The sequence below is a fragment of the Uranotaenia lowii genome, chromosome 2, assembly GCF_029784155.1.
Source record: "Uranotaenia lowii strain MFRU-FL chromosome 2, ASM2978415v1, whole genome shotgun sequence".
In the NCBI taxonomy this organism is placed as follows: Eukaryota; Metazoa; Arthropoda; class Insecta; order Diptera; family Culicidae; genus Uranotaenia; species Uranotaenia lowii.
In genome coordinates, this window is record NC_073692.1 from 113,396,850 (window position 1) to 113,417,125 (window position 20,276).

At 37.0% G+C, this 20,276-nt stretch overlaps 1 protein-coding gene across 2 annotated transcripts; it reads left to right on the forward strand.

Moving 5' to 3' along the window:
* Positions 1-463: 463 nt before the first annotated feature.
* On the forward strand, positions 464-19,855 carry LOC129747434 (lysosomal alpha-mannosidase-like). 2 transcript variants are annotated; one of them, XM_055741658.1, is made up of 6 exons: positions 464-1,123; positions 7,707-7,809; positions 7,883-8,490; positions 8,561-8,694; positions 17,559-19,317; positions 19,375-19,855. In XM_055741658.1, the coding sequence occupies exons 1-6, from the start codon at positions 926-928 to the stop codon at positions 19,789-19,791; spliced, it is 3,219 nt and encodes a 1,072-aa protein (XP_055597633.1). In that variant the 5' UTR covers positions 464-925; the 3' UTR covers positions 19,792-19,855. The 2 variants fall into 2 exon arrangements, with proteins under 2 accessions (XP_055597633.1, XP_055597634.1); XM_055741659.1 differs by lacking the exon at positions 8,561-8,694 and adding an exon at positions 17,365-17,498.
* The last annotated feature ends 421 nt before the right edge of the window (positions 19,856-20,276 follow it).

Here is a 20,276-nt window from a genome sequence, read left to right on the forward strand (position 1 = left end):
AAAAACCTGTTGTTCAACATTTTTCTATTAAAACTTTTGGATTCAAAAATTCAAAAAAGAAAAAATGTAACAAGTTTTTAGTTGAAGTTCAGAAACGAACTTCTGATGAGTCCGAACTTGATACCCAATTTAATCATTCGAAAACAAGCTCACAAAGCGGATTGAAAACTATCATTAATTTGCAACCATAAGCTGATAATCCACAATCATCTCTTGTAAACCTTTGCGATAAGCCCATAACGACGCGAAGTTCGAGTGCGCATCTCTCAGCTCTATAATGCCTAGTAAAAGTGTAACTTGAGAGTATAATTCCTCAATGATGTTGGTAACTTGAAGAGGATCATATGAATGTACCGAACTAAGCTCAGTATGAATGATAAAGACCGCCTAGGTACTGAGCTGAGAGTTGTTGATTCAACCTCCCCGGGACTTGACTCAAGCACCAAGGTTCAGTCTGAGACGATCCGTTGCGCCAGCCGGGTTGTTGAGGCGCAACGTCGCGAGTTTTCGTTCTTGTTTTTCTGCGGTCGCTTTGGAGCTTTCCTCCAATTTTTTCCTTTCTCTTTCACTGCCTCCGGCGCATCTTTTTTGTGTTTTTTTTTATTGTTACTTTTCGCTTGTTTTATTGCCATGAATTGAAGACGCTAGTCAGGGAATAACAAAACACTTTACTGTTCAAGTTTATACGCTCCAAGAAATCTGGTGCCTCGTGCGTGATCTTTACGTTTAGCTCCATCATCAGTTACGATTAAGCGCGTTTCGTGAGAACCGAAATTTTAAGTGCCCCCAGACAGTAACGCGAGCGTAAAAACAAAAGAGCCGGGAGTTCAATGAATCAAACCATTCAGTGAAATTGGATGCGTTTTCGATTCGATTTTTTTTCCTTTCCTGTTTTGCTTCGGCGGAAATCAATTGACGAACAACAATGGCGAAAGTGCAAGAACTGCTCTCGATTGCGGTGGCCTTAGCCTTGGTCTTGGTAGGTCTGACCGCGGCCAGCCCCCGGAGGCAATCGCCCCCGGCCTCCTGGAGAAATGGAAACGGGTTCTTCCAGTTGCGCGGCGGCCGGCGAGATGAGTATCGAACCGATTGGAACGACAAAGATGCGAAATGTGGATACGAGGTAAATGAGCTCGGTGGAATTTTAACTTAAGCAAATGCTTATGGTTCAGCTGGTCGGTGAGCATTATAGAATAAAAAATCGTTGGACCGGATGTTGTTCTAACGGAATGATATCGGGAGTAAAAAATTGAATCGATTTCTGAGAACTAAGTAGAGAGAATAACTAATTTGCATTAAAATCAAAACTAAAATTTTATCTTTTAATGTATGTTTCAATTATTTTCAGGCTGAGGCTTTGAAAAATTTAAATCTAAAAAACTTTTCCCTACAATTTTTTTATGTTGCAGCTTCCGAAGTTCTTTATGATTTAAAAATCCCAAAAAGTTTTTTTAAGAACATTTGAAGAATTGTTGAATTTCATTTGATTTTTTTCTATAGCTTTGGTAAGTCGCAAATGAATCATTCAAAATGGCGATCCTTATTCTGAACTATAAATTTGTATAAACATTAATTTAAGCAGTCTAGTTTACAAAATTGAAATCAGTATTTCAGAAACACCAGAAATAGAACTCGATTCGAAATTTCAAATATCTCAAGAGTTTGAAGATTCGGACATAAAAATCGAGCACAGAAATGATATAAAATACTAGCAGACCCGATGTGCTTAGCTGCACTTTTTAAAAATCAATAAATTGTTGAACATAGTTTCAAAATAAATAAATTTTCGATATTTTCTACAATAAGATCTTTCACATCACATGTTTTTCGATGGTTGTTTTGAAATCTGATATTAAGTACCCGATTTTATTTGCTTTTCTCCCCAGCAATGTGAGGAGGGTCCACGAACTGCCATTTCACATATGGCTCTATTTGCTTGATAAGTTTTCAAGCTTTACATACTATCCTTTTTCCCGTTTTTCCTCTGAAAAAAGGAGGGGTCATGAATCTTTGAAAAAAAACCTCATGTAAACTCATGTAAAATATGGTGTCTATTGCTTGAAAAGTTTTTAAAACTATGCGATAAAAGCTCCCCCATTCCTGGCTCGGCACTGAATGAAATTTTTCTTTAAAAAAATAGAAACATTTTTTTTGCACTCTCGTGTTATTCATCCCCCCAATCCCTCAATCATCCCCTCTCGGATTCTTATGCTTTCCCCTGCAAAATTTTCTTTAATTTATTTGATGAGCTCTGGAATTTGTCAAAATAAACGTACAACACATCTCTTCTCTTTCCATCCCGTTAGGGGAACCAAATCATCGAAAATTCATCATCTTGAATTTAAATGCTCTTCCCAATTTGTTACCATTTGTTAGATTAGCCATCGAGTTATTAAAAAAATGTATGAGAGCTCCCCTTCCTCCTCCCTATCGAATCAGTGAAAGGAGGTAGAAGCCTTAAACAATCATAGAAAAAAATCTTACCCAATACCCTTTGCTACTAAATTTGAATAATAAGTTCTCGAGTGATCCAAAAATATTGTTTGAAAATCTCCCTCCTCTTTCCCCACTTCCCGTTGGAGAGAGTGAGGGGTCTAAAAACATAAAAACGTAACATTTCTCGTACTAAAATCTACTCCCATGTTAAATTTTGTTTTTTTTTTTGTTCGATTAGTTCTCGAGTGATGCATAAAACTGTAAGGGAAACCCTTTTTCCACATCTTATCCCCCTGTGAAAGGATAAATGGGCCTCATACATAGTAGAAATTTGACTCGTAACCTTATACCCTGAGCCATGGCCGTAGGAACGGGGGGGGGGGGGGGTTATGTGGTTAAACTCTTCCCATGAAGGACCAAAAAGGCCAAGTGAAATTTTTTAAATTTAATTTTAATATTTGAAGTTGAAAACATTTTGAAGCTTTGGATCTGAAATTTTTATCCGAAATTTATATTTAGAATTGAAACATAAGAAAGTTTCATGAGTTCAGAATTGAAAAATGTTCAATAATTGAAAAAAAATCATATTTAAAACCACAAATCCAAAATCAATTCAAATATTTCTAGTTAAGGGTTCAGATACAAATTTCACTTTTGGTTTCAAATTCATAGGGTTTCTTATCTGGAATTAAGATTCAGGTTGTGAATTTGGGTTCAAAATACAAAATACAAAGCTCAAATTTATGTTTTATAATCAATATATGAAGAAATATGAATTTTAAAATTCAATTAAGGATTCAAATTGAAGAAGATCGTGGTTTCATAATTTTGATTCTTGATTCAAAATTAAAATTTAAATTCAAGCAAAGTCAGTTCAAAAACACAAACTTGGTGAAAATCACATATAAACAATAAGATCTGGATTCATTTCGAAGAATTTGTTTTTTTGAAAAATACAGATTTTAGTTGTGGAAACTTTAGTTACAGGATTTTAATTGTGAAAGGTTACTTGTTTAATTTGTTTTTTATTCTCAAATTTAAAATCCTTCTTTGTCACTCGGAGTTGTAGGGGGAGGATGGGGACAATAAAAATAATGCAAAAAACTGATAAATTGGATTAAATTGCAAGAAATCTTGTATGCAGCAAAATCGCATACAATATTCTTGCAAAAAACTTATAAATGAAGTACAGTAAGATTTTTTTAAACTGATATACGTACCGCGTAAAAAAACCGTTAAAAAATCCGTGTTAATTCCCGAAAACCGTGTAAAAAAACCGTGCTGATTTCCGAAACCCGTATAAAAAAAGACCATTCAAATTCTGCAGGTCTGAAGTTCTAACACTTAAGACCTGAGACCTGAGACCCGAGACTTGAGACTTGAGACCTGAGACTTGAGAATGTAGACTAGAGCCATGAGATCTGAGACCTGAGACTTTAGACATGACACTTGAGACCTGAGTCATGAGACCTGAGACCTGAAGAATGAGACTAAAGACATGGGACGTTAGACCTGAGACCTGAGACCTGAGACAAGAAACATAAGACATAAAACACGAGACCTGAGACCTGAGACATGGGACATGAGACCTGAGACATGAGACTTGAGACTTAAGACATGACACCTGAGACCTGAGACCTGAGACATGAGACATAAGGCATGAGGCATGAGACATGAGACATGAGATATGAGACCCGAGACAAGAGACGTGAAATATTAGAAATTAGACATGAGACCTGGGACATGAGACTTTAGACCTGAGATCAGCGACAAGTGTTATTACCGCGAAAAATTAGTTTAGCTCCGATTTCAACTTTTGACCCCTACAGAGAAAGGGTTTGACTTGTAGGTGACGAAAAATAGTGTCGCGAGTTCGCTAGTACAAGCTACTAATGTTAGTACCGTGAGAAATTAGTTTAGCTCCGATTCAGACTTGCGACCCCTCTAGTGAAAGGGATTGACTTTTAGGTGGCGAAAAACAATGTTCATCACCTACAAGTGAAATCCTTTCACTTGATCGGTCGAAAGTTAAAATCGGAGCTAAACTAATTTCTCGCGCTACTAATACTAGTAGCTTGTCTCCGGTCTCAGGTCCAAAGTCTCATGTCTCATGTCTCAGGTCTCAGATCTCAGGTCTCAGGTCTCATGTATCATGTTCCTTGTCTCAGAGTTAAGATTTTCCCAACTTCAAAAAGATTCTAAGTGTTTTTTTTTCTTCTTGAAAAGGACTTTTTTCTATTTTCTCTCAAACACCGTGTTGATTCGCGAAATCCGTGTAAAAAAACCGTATTAATTCCCGTAAAGCGTTTAAAAAAAAGCCGTGTAAAAAAACCGCGTAAAAAACCGTGTAAAAAAACCTTGGTGTAATTATTTATCGAAAAATTCAATAAAATCAAGAATACAAGTGGTGATTAAACTCCCAACTTCCACAATATGGTTTTTGCTCTTGTAATCTTTAGGACATTTGAAATTTGTTTTCGAAAATTCCATAAAATACTACCTATATCCTAATTTTTTATTTTTATTTCTGAATCTTTTATACATTTCCACCCATGCATAAAATAGTTATGCTCGCTAATGTAAGTGAATAAAACATGTTTTTTTCTGAATGAAGCGTTCAAAATACTTTTTTTTTGTTTATTTATTTATTCGATGTTTACTCTTGAGCTCGAACTCAAGCACCTCATCCAGGAAGCAACTGATTCACCAACTAAGCTCAAGTCCCCGTTTTTCAAGTCTAATTTGTATGTTAATAGCCGAGAAAACACAAAGAAAATATCCCTGAAAACTGGAATCATTATCTCCTCTTTTTGTCAACATTTCAGCCCTAAAAAATTTTAAAAGATTTTTCTTCATTTAATGTATTCTATGTTTTACTTATCGAGTATCATTGTTTGTTGGTTCCAAATCGCCAGAAAAATTGATTTCATATATTGCTGTTTATTCCATGTTATGTTTTTTGCATTTAATATTTGAAAACCATCAAAACGCCTTAATATCAATATTTCTTTATAGCAGTTGTCTTGAATTGTGAAACTACGTTATAAATTGTTTAGATACAAATTTACGTATTGGCAAATAATATTATAAAAACTCAAGTGTTGTTCCCAAAATTTATAAGGTAGTGTTTTGACACTGTTTTGCAGCATAGGTTTCATGAGCTTTAACACTTTCGTTATAAAAAAAATTACATAAACTCCAGTCATTAGAGGGTTTTCGTAATTATTTTTTTATGGAAACTTTTGGAGTCGTTCAACTAAGCGTGCCGCTAGTGTGAAAAGCTAATCACATTATGATACATTAAATTAAATCGGCGAAATCGTTTATTTAAAAAATCAAATTAAATTTCTTTTCCAAGTTTAATTAGTATAAAATTTAGGAAAAATATTCAGTTAGGCTTCCGCTTTTCCAAATCCTAATTGCCGGGCCTTTCGCTTAACCCCTGCCATCAGGTTTTGTACAGCCACCTTGTCCACCTTCTTCGCCGCAGAAAGCCAGCTTTCCTTGAACTGCTACTCGTCCTTAGCAGTTTTTTGGTCTTCTTTAGGTTCCGCTTGATAATAGCCCAGTATTTCTCAATTGGGCGGAGCTTTGGTGTTTTGGGAGGGTTCTTGTCCTTGGGGACCACCTGCACGTTGTTAGCGGCGTACCACTCCATGGCCTTTTACCGTAATGGTAAGATGCCAAATCCGGCCAAAACAGTACGGAACAACCATGTTTCTTCAGAAAAGGCAGCAGATATTTATTCAAACACTCTTTCACGTAAATTTCTTGGTTGCCACAGGTACAGATGGCTTGCCAAACCAGATATTTCTTCGCGAACTTTGACAGTTTCATGTGCTTGAAATTATCTGCTACTTTTAACCTTCTTTTTGCCGTATAAAACTCCTGTCCCGGAAGCTGCTTGTAGTCGGCTTTGACGAAGGTTTCGTCGTCCATTACCACGCAGTCAAACTTCGTCAGCATCGTCGTGTACAGCCTCCGGGATCGCCCTTTGGCCGTCGTATTTTGTTTATCATCGCGATTTGGAGTCACTACCTTTTTGTAAGTCGATAGTCCGGCTCGTTTTTAGACGATACATCCAGCTTATTTTCGGCATCTTGGAGAGAGAGGTTAGGGTTTCGCTTGAAACTACCGGCAACTCTCTTTGTCGTCTCAGCGTCTTCCGGTTTTCTATTTCCCCCCGATCCAGACTTCCTGGCTGTCGACAAACCTTCCCCAAACACTTTAATTACATTTGTAGCGGTTAATTTTGCAACTTTTAGCGATTTTGCCAGCTTTGCGTGCGAGTAGCTCGGATTTTCACGATGAGCGAGCAAAATTTTGATACGCTGCTCTTCTTCCTTGGACGGCATTTTGACAGCTGAAGAGTGAATTCCAAAATCAAAATAGGAGCATCATATTACACACACACACACACACACACACCTTCAAAATGAGGGGTGTTCAGGTTTTTTAAATGCAAAATTGAAAGAAATACGTCAAGTTGATATTGACCAAATTTTAACAATATCACCCTTTAGCTGAAGATTTCTTCAATTGGATTCTGAATTTGTGATTTTTCTCGATGTGATGTTCAGCGAATTTTGTTTGACATCGAGATCTTTGAGCGTCACAACGAATTTCCTTGTGCTGCTGAATTTATACTCATTACGGTGAGTTTCATTTCCAAATGGTCATCTGAAAATTCGCAACCTTCAGTCAGTCCTGTGTGAAACCAATGAACAATTTTATTCCCCAAGTTTAGATTCGGAACCTTTTGATTTTCTGACCATTTTTGTTTTCATGAATAACAATTTTCATTATTTGTTTTATCTTTTTACTTCAAGACATTCCTATGATAAGAGTAATGTGTAAATTTATTTCTGGGTCAAAGCTAATTGAGTTTACATCCGTTCGAAAATCTTCATGGAATCTCTCGAATTATCACAAAACATCTCCAATAAGCTGAATACAAGGGAACGATCTGCTAGATTTGCAAAATTGTCTACGAACACATGAGGTGATGATAGTTCAATCTATATTTGGTCTCAATTCCCATTCTGTTGTTCCAGCTTCTGCAGATTAAACAATCGTCTGCATAGTTCAGCAAACAGAAAAATTCCATTGGCAACCGATGTATCACTTCTTTGTAGTAAAAATAGACTTAACCAAAGACAAACGCGCTGACTCGGAGTTATCATGGCCATTCTCCCTTGCTTATCGATCAACTGACCGCAAAGCATCTTTCATCAATGGATTTTGTTGTTTTTTTATTTATTCCCACTTAGTCCTGTCCGGAGATAAAGAAAAATATGCTGAACGTTCATCTGGTGCCGCACACCCATGACGATGTCGGTTGGCTCAAAACGGTTGATCAGTACTATTACGGAAGTATGGCCTGGATTGAATAGATGTTTTATTTTATTCTTCCACTAACAGATGTTGTTTTTTTCTGATTTCACAGGCAAAACATTGATTCAGAAGGCAGGCGTCCAGTACATTCTGGATTCGGTGATCGAATCGTTGCTGAAAGATCCGAAGCGTAAATTTATCTACGTCGAGACGGCATTCTTTTTCAAATGGTGGCAAGAACAGACCCCGGAGCTGCAGGACAAGGTCCGGGATTTGGTGAATCAGGGGAGGTTGGAGTTTATCGGGGGTGCCTGGAGCATGAACGATGAAGCGGCCACCCACTATCAGAGCATTATTGATCAATTTACGTGGGGTCTGGGAATGCTGAACGATACCTTCGGCGAATGTGGCCGACCTAGGATCGGGTGGCAGATTGATCCTTTCGGGCATTCCCGGGAGCAGGCTTCGATCTTTGCCCAGATGGGCTTCGATGGAATGTTCTTTGGCCGATTGGATTATGAAGATAAGAGAGAGCGATTGACGAACAAGAAAGCCGAAATGATCTGGAAGGGAAGTGCCAATCTGGAAGATGGAGACTTGTTTACTGGTGTTCTGTACAACATGTATCAACCACCGCCTGGTTTCTGTTTTGATATTCTCTGCTCGGATGAACCGTTTATGGATAGCCCCTACAGTGCCGAAAACAATGTTAACTCTAAGGTGAGATTGTTTACAGTTTTTGTTTAGTTAAAAAATAATTCAAATTATGACCAATTTCTGAAACCATCAGGTGGAGAAATTTCTGTTCTATGTAGATTTCCAGGCGAGACACTATCGTACCAACAATATTGTGCTGACTATGGGAGGGGATTTTACCTACATGGATGCTAATGTGTACTTCAAAAATTTGGACAAGCTGATAAGGTAACGTAACGTAGCCGTAATCGTTTGTTTCGAATTTGCGTGTGATTTTGTCCGAAATAGCGCTGTTTATATACACTCTATGTTAATACATGCACATGTAAATATGCACTATGTAAATAATATCATTTATAAACACGTTGCTTTGGATATGCTTGAAGTTTATCGGGGAACAAATTGATCTACGCCATATTGCTACTAAGCTGGTGCAAAAACCCCTTAGTCCATTTCCATTCACAGTAAACGGTGATGGACGAGTTCGAGGATTATTAACATGCGGAGAACCGACGTTAACTCTCTAGAACCCTATTTTTTGCTTAGTTTAATGGTTACAAACAACTTTTGTTCTACGAAAAACTTCATAGATAAAAAATTATGACATTTTTTTTAATTGCATTTAGCAAAAGAAGAGAAGAGAAGAACTTCACTTTCGGTTCATTTCGGTTGTTGTTTTTTCAAACTTAAACCTTTTTTTTTCTAAATATCAAAACATATTATCACAGATTCATAGCTATATATTTAAGAAGTTTTTGTTTAAACTGGCTTACTTATAACTGAGATGTCTTTAACTTATATGAAAAGTTGATACTGTGCATATTTTTGGAATAGTGGTGGCACTTTCCCAACCCCGCTTGTAGCCGGAGTTTATGTTTCATCTCTCCTTCCTTACATATAATTTTTTTGGTCTCATAAAACCAATCCAGATTGGTGGTAACAGTTTGACCTAACTGCCATTAATTTTTTTTTTTGAAAACATATTGTCCAAGAATTTATGAGACTACCAGAAAATTTTTCGGAAAATTGGTCCATTTAAATTTTTCTCATGGTTCTAAGCGTCTCCAAGCTGTTACTTTTGACGATTGTATCCCAATTACCCGAAAACATTTGCCCAGAATGATTTTTTCCCATAATGACAAATACCCGAAATCAAACCCCAGAATGAACCAGTTCCAAGAAAAAAAATTCTCCAGAATGCTTCATTTACCAGAAATTTGTTTCCCAGAATGGACCATTTCCCAGATTTTTTTTCCCCAGAATGGAACATTTCCCAGAATGGCACAAATCCCAGATTTTTTTCCTCTAGTATTTTTATTAGTTTTTTTTTTCTAATGAATTCTCGTAAATTTCATATGATTCGAAATTTATTTTTTCAAAATGGTTTTTTAAAATGAAACTACAGGTTTGAAATTTTCCAACTAAGTTTATTTTAGAACCAATATTGTGCTTTGTTTATGGTTTGGGTACTTTAATTGATTTAATGTTAACCATGGTCCTTTGAAAAACCTTTTTGGTAAACGAATGCTCACGCTGCGCGTTCGAACTAGAAAGACATTTTGTCCAACACGCTGTCGCGGGACTTAGGGATCAACCCTAGCTTTCACGCAGACCTAGGAAGCCCCGGCAGACCTAGACCAATGTATTAGGGCCGCCGCTTCCGACGGCGGGTCGGCGGCCACCTCGGATTTGGGAGTTTCGGCGGCTTTGTGCCACCTCTGTCTCTTCATCCTCGTTGGTTGTAATATAGGAACCCAATTCCTGTGGAAAAAATCTGTTTATTTTTTTGAATTTCAGGTTGGATAAATATATTTTATTTTCTGGGAAATGGCAATTCTGGCGAAAAATAGTCTGGCAAATGGTTCATTTTGGTAAAAAAGTTTCTGGGAAATGGTTCATTCTGGGAAAAAAAAATCTGGTAAATGGTGTATTCTGGGAAAAATAATTCTGGGGAAGTGGATTTCTGGTGATTGAAATTCTGGTAATTTTTCATTCTGGGCAATGGTTTTCGGGAAAATGGAGTACAACCACTTTTGACAACTGCTAGTCAAACAGTTTTCAGTTACTAGGATTGATAGCCCAAGTAACACAGATTAAGCCAGTTAGCATGAGGAAGTATACTTATGGTTTTATTGTGGCATTTTTTGTGCAGCTCGTTTTATGACGGTTTAATTATGGTCATGCAAAATGCTTATATTCTTATATTCATATGTTTTCATATAGTTTTGAGACGCTTATAAAGCTTTTAAAAAACATGCCCTTCTAGTTGTTTTGAAAGAGTTATAAATGCTCTGTTTAAACCATAATAAAACACAAACTTAGAAGTTTGCTCCAAGCTTTCTTTTGTATGTTTATAGTAGCATTCAGTGCTTGATTATTGAACCGCCATAAATCTTAGTGACAGTTCTCGATCAATATGACCAATCAGGACACGCTCAGGTTAGATAGCACATATTTGAATTGGAATTTTCATTTTACCCATTTTTGATAAGTTATGTGTGTTGGTTTTGAGTAAAATTTAAAAAAAATATATAAAATTTTTTGAAAACTTCAAATTACCGAAAGTGGTATGAATATTAGAGTGTCCCAAAATTGCATAATTTCTGGGAATCTGGGGGCTCACCCTCCAAATGGTAGATTAAGATGTGGAGAACAAACTTTTGTATGGGGCTGATTTAAAAAAAATCATGTTTAGAGGTTCCGCAAAGGCGATCTTTGAAAAAAGTCCATTTTCAATAGATTTGACTTTAAATAAATTCTGGGTCCAAAAATTTTCGAAAAACTTATGCATTTTCTATTTTTTTTAAATTTTGTTTGGATTAAATGCTACACGTGAAAAATGAAAAATTAACCAAATTCGTATCAAAATTGAAAACAAGCAAGCTATTTTCAAGAAAAATAATTTTTCTGGTCCAAAATTTTCGTATTCAACTGACTAAAATGAGTACCTAGCGTAAAATATTTTTGATACCAATGCCATCAAAAAATGCCGATTTTAGTGCACTTAAACTTTGTTAAATAAAGCATGTTGTTTATATCATTGTATGAAGAGCTATTCACGGTTTAATCAATCTATATATATAAAAATGATTGTTTGTCTGTCTGTCTGTTCCCTATAGACATCGAAATCCATGTATTCCTGTTTTTTTCTTCCACAAAATCAAAGTTTTCCCCAAAAAATGTTGTCAATTTATAAAAACATCATTCGTGCTTTGTTTATCGAGATGTGATTTTCGGCATTCAGTCTTTTTAAATAGTGAAAACGACTATTTAAAGTTCCAACGTTTCAATCCATAAAGGATCGTCATCAGGGACTGCAAAATTTATTGTGTGTAAATTATCAAAAATTCTTCACGAGATTATCTGATTCTTACCTAAAATGTGTCGTATTTCTTGTCAGGTTTGATTCGGCTGATTAGATAAAGCTGTCATTTGTTCTGTTACAATAATTTGAGTGATTAATTTTTGATTTTAGTGTTATGTAACCTAAAAAAAGACACCGAAAACATACACTCAACATACGCAAACTTTTTTAAAACACTTCAACACACAAAAAGAAAAATAAACTCAAAACATAAAAACACCAACATAGAAACAGGAATCCAACAACAACCTGTAAACAATAGCATACACTAGCTGAACCAGATCAAAGCAAAACAAACAGTGGAAAGTGGTGACTGTGAAAAATCGAAAACAGTGAAAATTTAATCCGAAAATAGGAGGAAGTACTTCTGATCAGTTCTAAGTGAATGTGAATGGTGCTTCTTGAACGATAAATCGGGGTTTTCAACGAAACAACTTTCAAATCCCCAAAAAGTCGTTTTTTTGGAAAATCAGCAAACCATTGAAACAATATCTTTTGTGTGCACAAGTGATTTCTTTTTTTTATTGTCCAACATCATGAGCGATGAGGAGTACGTACGATCACTAAGAGGTACAGTCACTAATCCCTACAAAAGACAAAAAAGAGAGATGAGTGTAAGTGAGCTGGCGAATCTTATGAAATCCCAGCTGGAGACGTTCCAACGTAGTACCCGTGACGGCATCAAAAAGCTTGGCGATAAGCTTACTACACAGATGGAAAGATTTCGTTCTGATTTCACCGCTGACATGCAGAAGATACGCGATGAAAGTGCCGTGTTCGTAGATAGAATTAATGCATCCGTTGGAGAGGTAAGACGGGACAACAATATGGCTATCGATCGTGTTGAACGTCGTAACGATTTTATCTTGAGTGGAGTTCCCTACGTTCAAAAAGAAGACCTCAATGCGCATTTCAAAGCCATATGCAACATCTTGGGATATACCGACAATTTCGTCCCACTTGTTGACATTCGCCGTCTATCGAGCAGAAAAATTGACAGTGGAACTTCCCCTGTGATCCTCATGCAGTTCGCGATCAATATACAGCGAATGAGTTCTAAATATCTACAATCGCTGAAGAAACACTCACTCTCCTTGGCTGACCTAGGATTTGCTTCGAAAAGGAGAGTCTACATGAACGAGAACCTCTCCCTGGAATCCAGACTAGTACGGAATAAGGCGTTGCAACATAAAAAAACAGGGAAGCTTACCGGAGTCTTCTCGCGAGATGGAATCGTTTACGTGAGATATCAAGCTGCTGGCGATGAGAAAGAGACGTCTGTTGCCGTACCAACCGTGAGCTGTCTTGATCGTGTGATCGCTGCTGAACCCTCTCCTAAATAGCTATTCTTTTCCTTCCAATCCTTTCCCTATCATCCCGTGACTCCCCTCCTGAAAGTCAAAACAAACCAAAACCTTTTCCAAATAAGTTACTCTCGTCCTTCCAATACGATCCTTGTTTTCCTATTGATTCCCCTCCTGAAAGTCAAAACAAAGTTAAACCTTCTCCAAACTTTGCTTTTCTCATTCCTACCAATCCATCCTTGTTTTCCTTGTGATTCCCCTCCTAAAATTCAATCAACAATGATGGGTGAACGAGTCTCATTCAACTCGCACTGTTGGGGTCGTATGCTGATCCATATGGACCTGGAAGGATCATTGGTGTTGTTGTTGCTGCCAATCATATCGGTGATCAAGTGGTGTCAATTTTCTCTTTATAATGCGTTGTTCATTTTAGACTAATTTTGTTAAACATGAATTTGAAAATAAGAAAGGTAAATGTGCTCAATTTTATCGAATTCTTATAATAACTGCATATTCCATTTTTGATTATGCCTGAAGCATCCTTTAGAACACCCTCAACAAATTTTAATATACCGGGAATAGAAGTTAATTATGCTCTCCACACAGGAAAACTTTCTATAAGCTGCGTTAACAGTCAGAGTATTTGCGCTAGAAACTTAGTAAAATTAGAAGAAATAAGAAAACTTTTGTACTATACAGAATTAGATATTTTCTGCATAAGCGAAACGTGGTTGAATGACAATGTAAGCGACAATTTGTTAACAATTGCTGGGTACAACCTTATCAGAAATGACCGAATGGGTAGAATGGTTGGAGGTGTGGCTATTTTAATTAAAAATAATATTTTTACGTCTGTAGTGCTAAAATCGGATCGTGATTCGAGAATTGAATTCATTTTATTGGAAATTTTTGTAGATAATACTAAAATATTGATAGGCGCATTCTACAACCCTCCTGATAATGATTGTTGTGATATTTTTGATAGTTTGTTACGTGAGTACACTCTTAGTTATGAATTTGTTTTCTTTCTTGGTGACTTCAATACAAATCATCTTAATGAAAATACCGTGAAAACTCAACGTTTTTTGTCAATGATGTTAGGTAACAGCATTCATTGTATCGGTTCCGAGCCGACTTTTTTTCATCGCTCTGGCCAATCTCTATTAGACTTAATTTTAACCAATGATTCTACCAAAACGCTCAGATTTAGTCAAATTGAGTTCCCTGTACTTTCAAATCATGATTTAATTTTTGCATCCTTTGATTTTAACACTGTTCGAACAACTCAAGCATACTCTTTTCGAGATTACAACAAGATCAATCGAAACACATTATTTCAAGAATTTAATCCAGTTGATTGGAGTCAAATTTAAAGCATGGATGATGCTGATATGTTGTTGAATTTCTTTAACCTTAATACAAGGAATCTTCTTGAAAAATGTGTTCCTTTGCGTCCTGGTATAACCAATTCCAGAGATAGTCTTTGGTTCAATTTAAACATCGAACGAGCAATCGTGAAACATTAAAAAATTATTCCAATTAAAAAGAAAAGTAATTTAAATTCGTTGGATAACCTTCGCCCAATAAGTATACTTTGTGCTCTTTCGAAGGTATTTGAAAAGATTTTAAAAATCCAAATCTGTGCGTATATATCGGAAAACGAACTTATTAACTCATATCAGTCAGGATATCGACAAAAACACAGTACTTAAACTGCAATGATTAAAGTGCTAGATGATATAAGCTCAGTAATTGACAGGTCTCAATCTGTTGTTATGATTCTGCTCGACTTTTCTAAAGCATTTGACACGATTCATCACGCTGTTCTTTGCAATAAAATTTCACAAAATTTTGGATTTGGAATTGCAGTGACGACTTTGGTAAAATCGTACCTTGAAGATCGTTCTCAAACCGTCTACAATAACAATCAGTATTCATCCCCTCTACCGATTATATCTGGAGTACCTCAGGGCTCTATTTTAGGACCCATACTTTTCACCATGTATATCAACGATTTACCTAATGTTCTAAGATTTTTTCAAATATACATTTTTGCAGATGATGTACAACTCTATTTAGATTGCACAAACTTGACAGAGCAATGGATCAATTCCCGAATCAATGATGATCTCCAGTCTATCCATGCTTGGTCAATGAGAAACGCGTTGTCTTTGAATGTGAATAAATCGTATGCAATTTTCTTAAATAAGAATAATTCGATGCAAATAATACCGAAAATCTGTAACACTCCGATAAAAATAGTGTCAGAAGCTGTAAGCTTAGGTTTTAAAATACAATCCAACTTTAAATTTGATTCGTATGTACTTCAGCAGTGCAGGAAAATATATAACGCTTTGAGAACTCATCGACTTCATAAAATATTTTTAAATACAGAGATGAAGATCAAACTTTTCAAGGCTTTGATCTTTCCTCATTTTATAGCTTGTGATTTGTCGCCCTCAATTCTTGTGTAAGATTTGCATTCAACCTCAACCGTATGGATCACGTTTCACATTTACAAACTCGTTTGATTGGTTGTTCCTTTGAAAGTTTTCCTAAAATAAGATGCTGCATTTTTATTTACAATCTAATTAATAGTAAAACACCCGCATATCTCTATATAAAATTATCTCAGTTAAGAAGTTCAAGAGCTTTAAAATTTGTCATTCCTCGCCACAGATCAGAGCTGTATGGCAATTCGTTTTTTGTTAGAGGTGTGAGCTATTGGAATGCTCTTCCTAATTCTTTAACACTGGAAACCTCGTTCGCAGTTTTTAAGATGAGATTAATTGAGCACTTTACAAGTTAAGTTAGTTTTTTTTTATTCAAATAACTAGTTATTGATCGAAATAAGATCCTAGGCACTCGAATTCTATCAACGCACAAAATGTAACATTGAAAAAGATGTAACATCTTACGTTGCTGAATAAAAAAATGTTTAATAATAATAATAAGTCAGATACATAACATAACACTAAAATCAAAAATTAATCACACATTGTAATATTGTAACAGAACAAATAAAAGCTTTATCTGTTCAGCCGAATCAAACCTGACAAGAAATACGCCACATTTTAGGTAAGAATCAGATAATCTCGTGAAGAATTTTTGATAATTTAGTTTACACACAATAAATTTTGCAGTCCCTGATGACGATCCTATATGGATTGAAACGTTGGAACATTAAACAAATAGTCATTTTCACTATTTAAAAAGACTGAAAGCCGAAAATTACATCTCGAAATTCAAGTAACAATCGTTAAAATATCATTCAAAATCAATCATGGCGGGATTTTTCAATAGCATCGATTTAGAATACGGAAACACAGTCAAGAAAAACTTCAAGGACTATGCCGATTGCAACCATAAAATGGCAAATATCACAAACCGAAAGAATTTCCTGGTATCATGTACTTTGTTTAGGAATAAAAAATGTTCCAACATAGTTCAGAACAAGAAGTACAGAGTTTCAGATATGACCTGCTAAATAAACGAATAAATTTGATACACAATTAAAGCGAGTATTATATTCGCACTTGTGTTTAAATACCAGCTCTGTTGAAACATTTTTTATTTCTTAACAAAGCAGGAATGAAGTTCCTATGAATTTAAAACATTTTTTTGTGATCAATTTTGATTTTGTGGAAGAAAAAACCAGGAATACATGGATTTCGATGTTTTCCGTACGAACATCCGTCCAAAAAAGATTGAAATCGTCTGCTTGGTGATAATGAGCCTCATTTTCTACCCGGCACCATCTTTGATCACGTTCATCGATTTTGACGAAACTTGGCCTGGTACTAGATCGAACTTTTTTACATCTTTGGACTAAATTTCAAGAACTTTCAATGAAAATTGTCAAAGATACAGCAAATTTAGTAAAGCTGTTCCAAATTTGCCTTTTTTACGGGAATAGCTGTATCTTTGTTTTCAATCATTGTAAAGACTTCAAATTGTTGTAGAAACATATAAATTTTTTGAAAATTTTTGTACCCAGAATAATTTAAAATCAAGCTTTTTCGTACTCGTTTAATGGGACTTTTGGATGCTTGAGAGTCTTTCTAGTTTCTAGCTTTACGGGATTAGCACTTTAAGGAATTTTTATCGAAACAAAGATTTGTGTGGTTCAAATTCATCTGTGGTTAAAACTAATTTCAGAAATTGGTCACAATTAGTAGCGCTTTAACTGTCAATCATTTGTACATACAACATTTTAATCTTTCACCCCAGGTTGACCAGTTCATAACCATTGTACAGAATATGAGTCTATCATACCGCACTAATAACATAGTTCTTACCATGGGCGAGGATTTCCATTATCAGTATGCTGAAATGTGGTTCAAAAACCAAGATAAGCTTATAAAGTATGAATGGTGTTCTGTTTAAAGACTGCCTTACGCTAATTTAATCAACATTTTTTTCAGGTACACCAACGCTCGCCAGGCGAATGGGTCCAATGTGAACGTGTTCTACTCGACACCATCCTGTTATTTGAAGGCACTTCACGACGCCGATATCACTTGGCCTACCAAGAGCGATGACTTCTTCCCGTACGCGTCGGATCCGCATTCCTTCTGGACCGGATACTTCACTTCCCGGCCGACTGTCAAAAGATTCGAACGGGTAGGCAACCACTTCCTGCAGATTTGCAAACAGCTTACGGCTTTGGCCCCGACGAAGGAAAAATATTTTACGCCTCATTTGAATTTGTTGCGTGAGGCCATGGGAGTCATGCAGCATCACGACGCGGTCACTGGAACGGAGAAACAACATGTGGCCAACGATTATTCTAGGATGTTGCACCGGGCCATCGAGGCTTGTGCCTCAAACACGAAGGTTATTCTTAACAAGATGGTTGATCCTGCGCAAAAGAAGGCTTCGTTCAAAAAGCATGGATTCAAGCAAGATTTTACTTTTGCCTTTGAGACGTGCCACGCCCTCAATATTAGCAAGTGTGAGTTGACCGAGTCCAAAGACAGCTTCATGGTGACACTTTACAATCCGCTGGCCCATTCAGGCTATCAATATGTCAGGGTACCGGTAACCGGGAATAAGTACATTGTCAAAGACTACCGAGGAATCGAGATCCCATCGCAGCTGCTTCCGATTCCGGAATCAGTCCTAGCTCTCAACTATAGATTCAGCAATGCCACTCATGAGTTGGTGTTCCTGGCAAACGAGTTAACACCTTTGGGCTACAAATCGTACTTTGTGTCGAGAATCATTGAATCTGTTGATGATTTTGTAAACGAACCTGAAAGTCCCTCAGCTCAGCTTCAGTCGGATGAACCTCAGAAAAAGTGGAGATCTGAGGAGGTCACAATAGGAAACAAATACCTCAACGTTAGCTTCGACAGCAATGGCTTCTTGAGCTCCATAACATCCAACGGAATCAGCAGTAGATTACGTCAAACATTCATCTACTACCAAGGGGCTCTAGGAGACAACGAAGAATTTAAAAACCGCTCATCGGGAGCTTACATCTTCCGACCCAATGGAACAGAAAACCACGTTGCCGATACCGTGCGCATCAATGTCGTCAAGGGTAGTGTGGTCCAAGAAGTTCATCAGGTTTTCAATGAGTGGATCAGCCAAGTCGTAAGGGTTTATGCCGATGAAAAACACGTCGAATTCGAGTGGCTTGTTGGGCCCATTCCAACCGACGATCGTGTGGGCAAAGAAATCGTTTCTAAATTCTACACCGCTGCCCAATCGAATGGAGTTTTCTGGACCGACTCGAACGGTCGCGAAATGATCAAGCGAGTACGTAACCATCGCGATACCTGGAATCTTCACCTTGAGGAAAACATTTCCGGAAACTACTACCCGGTAACGGCTAAGATTGCACTGGAAGACTCCAACATTCGGCTGGCTGTGCTGACTGATCGCGCTCAGGGTGGGTCCAGTATGGAGGATGGCTCCCTGGAACTCATGGTACACCGCAGACTGTTGCACGACGATGCCTTCGGAGTAGAAGAGGCCCTAGATGAGCACGCATACGGCAAAGGACTAGTCGCACGCGGAAAACATTACGTAGTCTTCGGATCCAAGAAAACGAGCAATCCTACTCTAGAAGCCAGAGAGAGATTCTTGCAGAATCAAGTGCTCTTGCCGACGTGGAGTTTCTTCAGCGATACCACCAACTTCAAGTATGAAGACTGGCAGAAGCGGTTTAACAATATAGTAAGTTTTCAGCATTTAAATAAGTAAAATATACTAATCACACATTTCCATACACAGTACTCCGCAGTTTCCCTTTCGCTGCCCTTGAACGTTAATTTGCTCACCTTCGAGCCGTGGAAGGACAACAGTTTGCTGGTCCGATTCGAGCATCTTCTGGAAAAGAACGAAGATCCTACCTACTCGAAACCGGTCCGTTTCAACTTGCAGGATATCTTCCGTTCGTTTAGCATCGATCAGATCCGGGAAACGACCCTGGCCGGGAACCAGTGGAAGGAAGACAACAGTCGGCTCAAGTTTAAGCCGGATCCAGACTATCTGAAACACGAGAACAACAATCTATTTGGAAACCCGATTCCAGCAACTGGAGAGGAACCGGCTGAAAGTTTGAGGAACGTTAGCAACGAAGGGTACGAGATCGTGCTGCAACCGATGGAAATTCGTACTTTTGTGCTGCAGCTGGAATTTAGGCCATAGAATGTGTTTCGTAATTGCATTTTGTCACGACTGAAATAAAACTTTTAATGATATGTACCTAATGGGCTTTCATCGTTTGACTTCCGTTGATGACTTCATAGAACAATTTCTGTGTAGTAAGCATTTGATAGGATTCCGAAAATTATTATATAAAAAAAATCAAATATGATGTAATTTCTAGATTACTTTGTATAGTTATTCGTTGCTATTTGTAGGCATTTTTATCCTTATTCAGCTATAACTGTTTTATTGATTAGATCCTGGGCTTCAGCTATCATATTCTATCATATAAATGACACCTTATTACTACACTAATTGTTGAGTGGTAAAAGATTACTGCATAATAGACTCAGTCGATTTGGGGTCATTTCTGAATTTCTCAAACCCTGAGGTCTTAAAAGCTTTGTTTTGGTCCAAAACTCATTCATGATTTTTTGCAGAATTTTTAAGTAACGTTTACATGAGTAAATTTGTATGGATTTGTA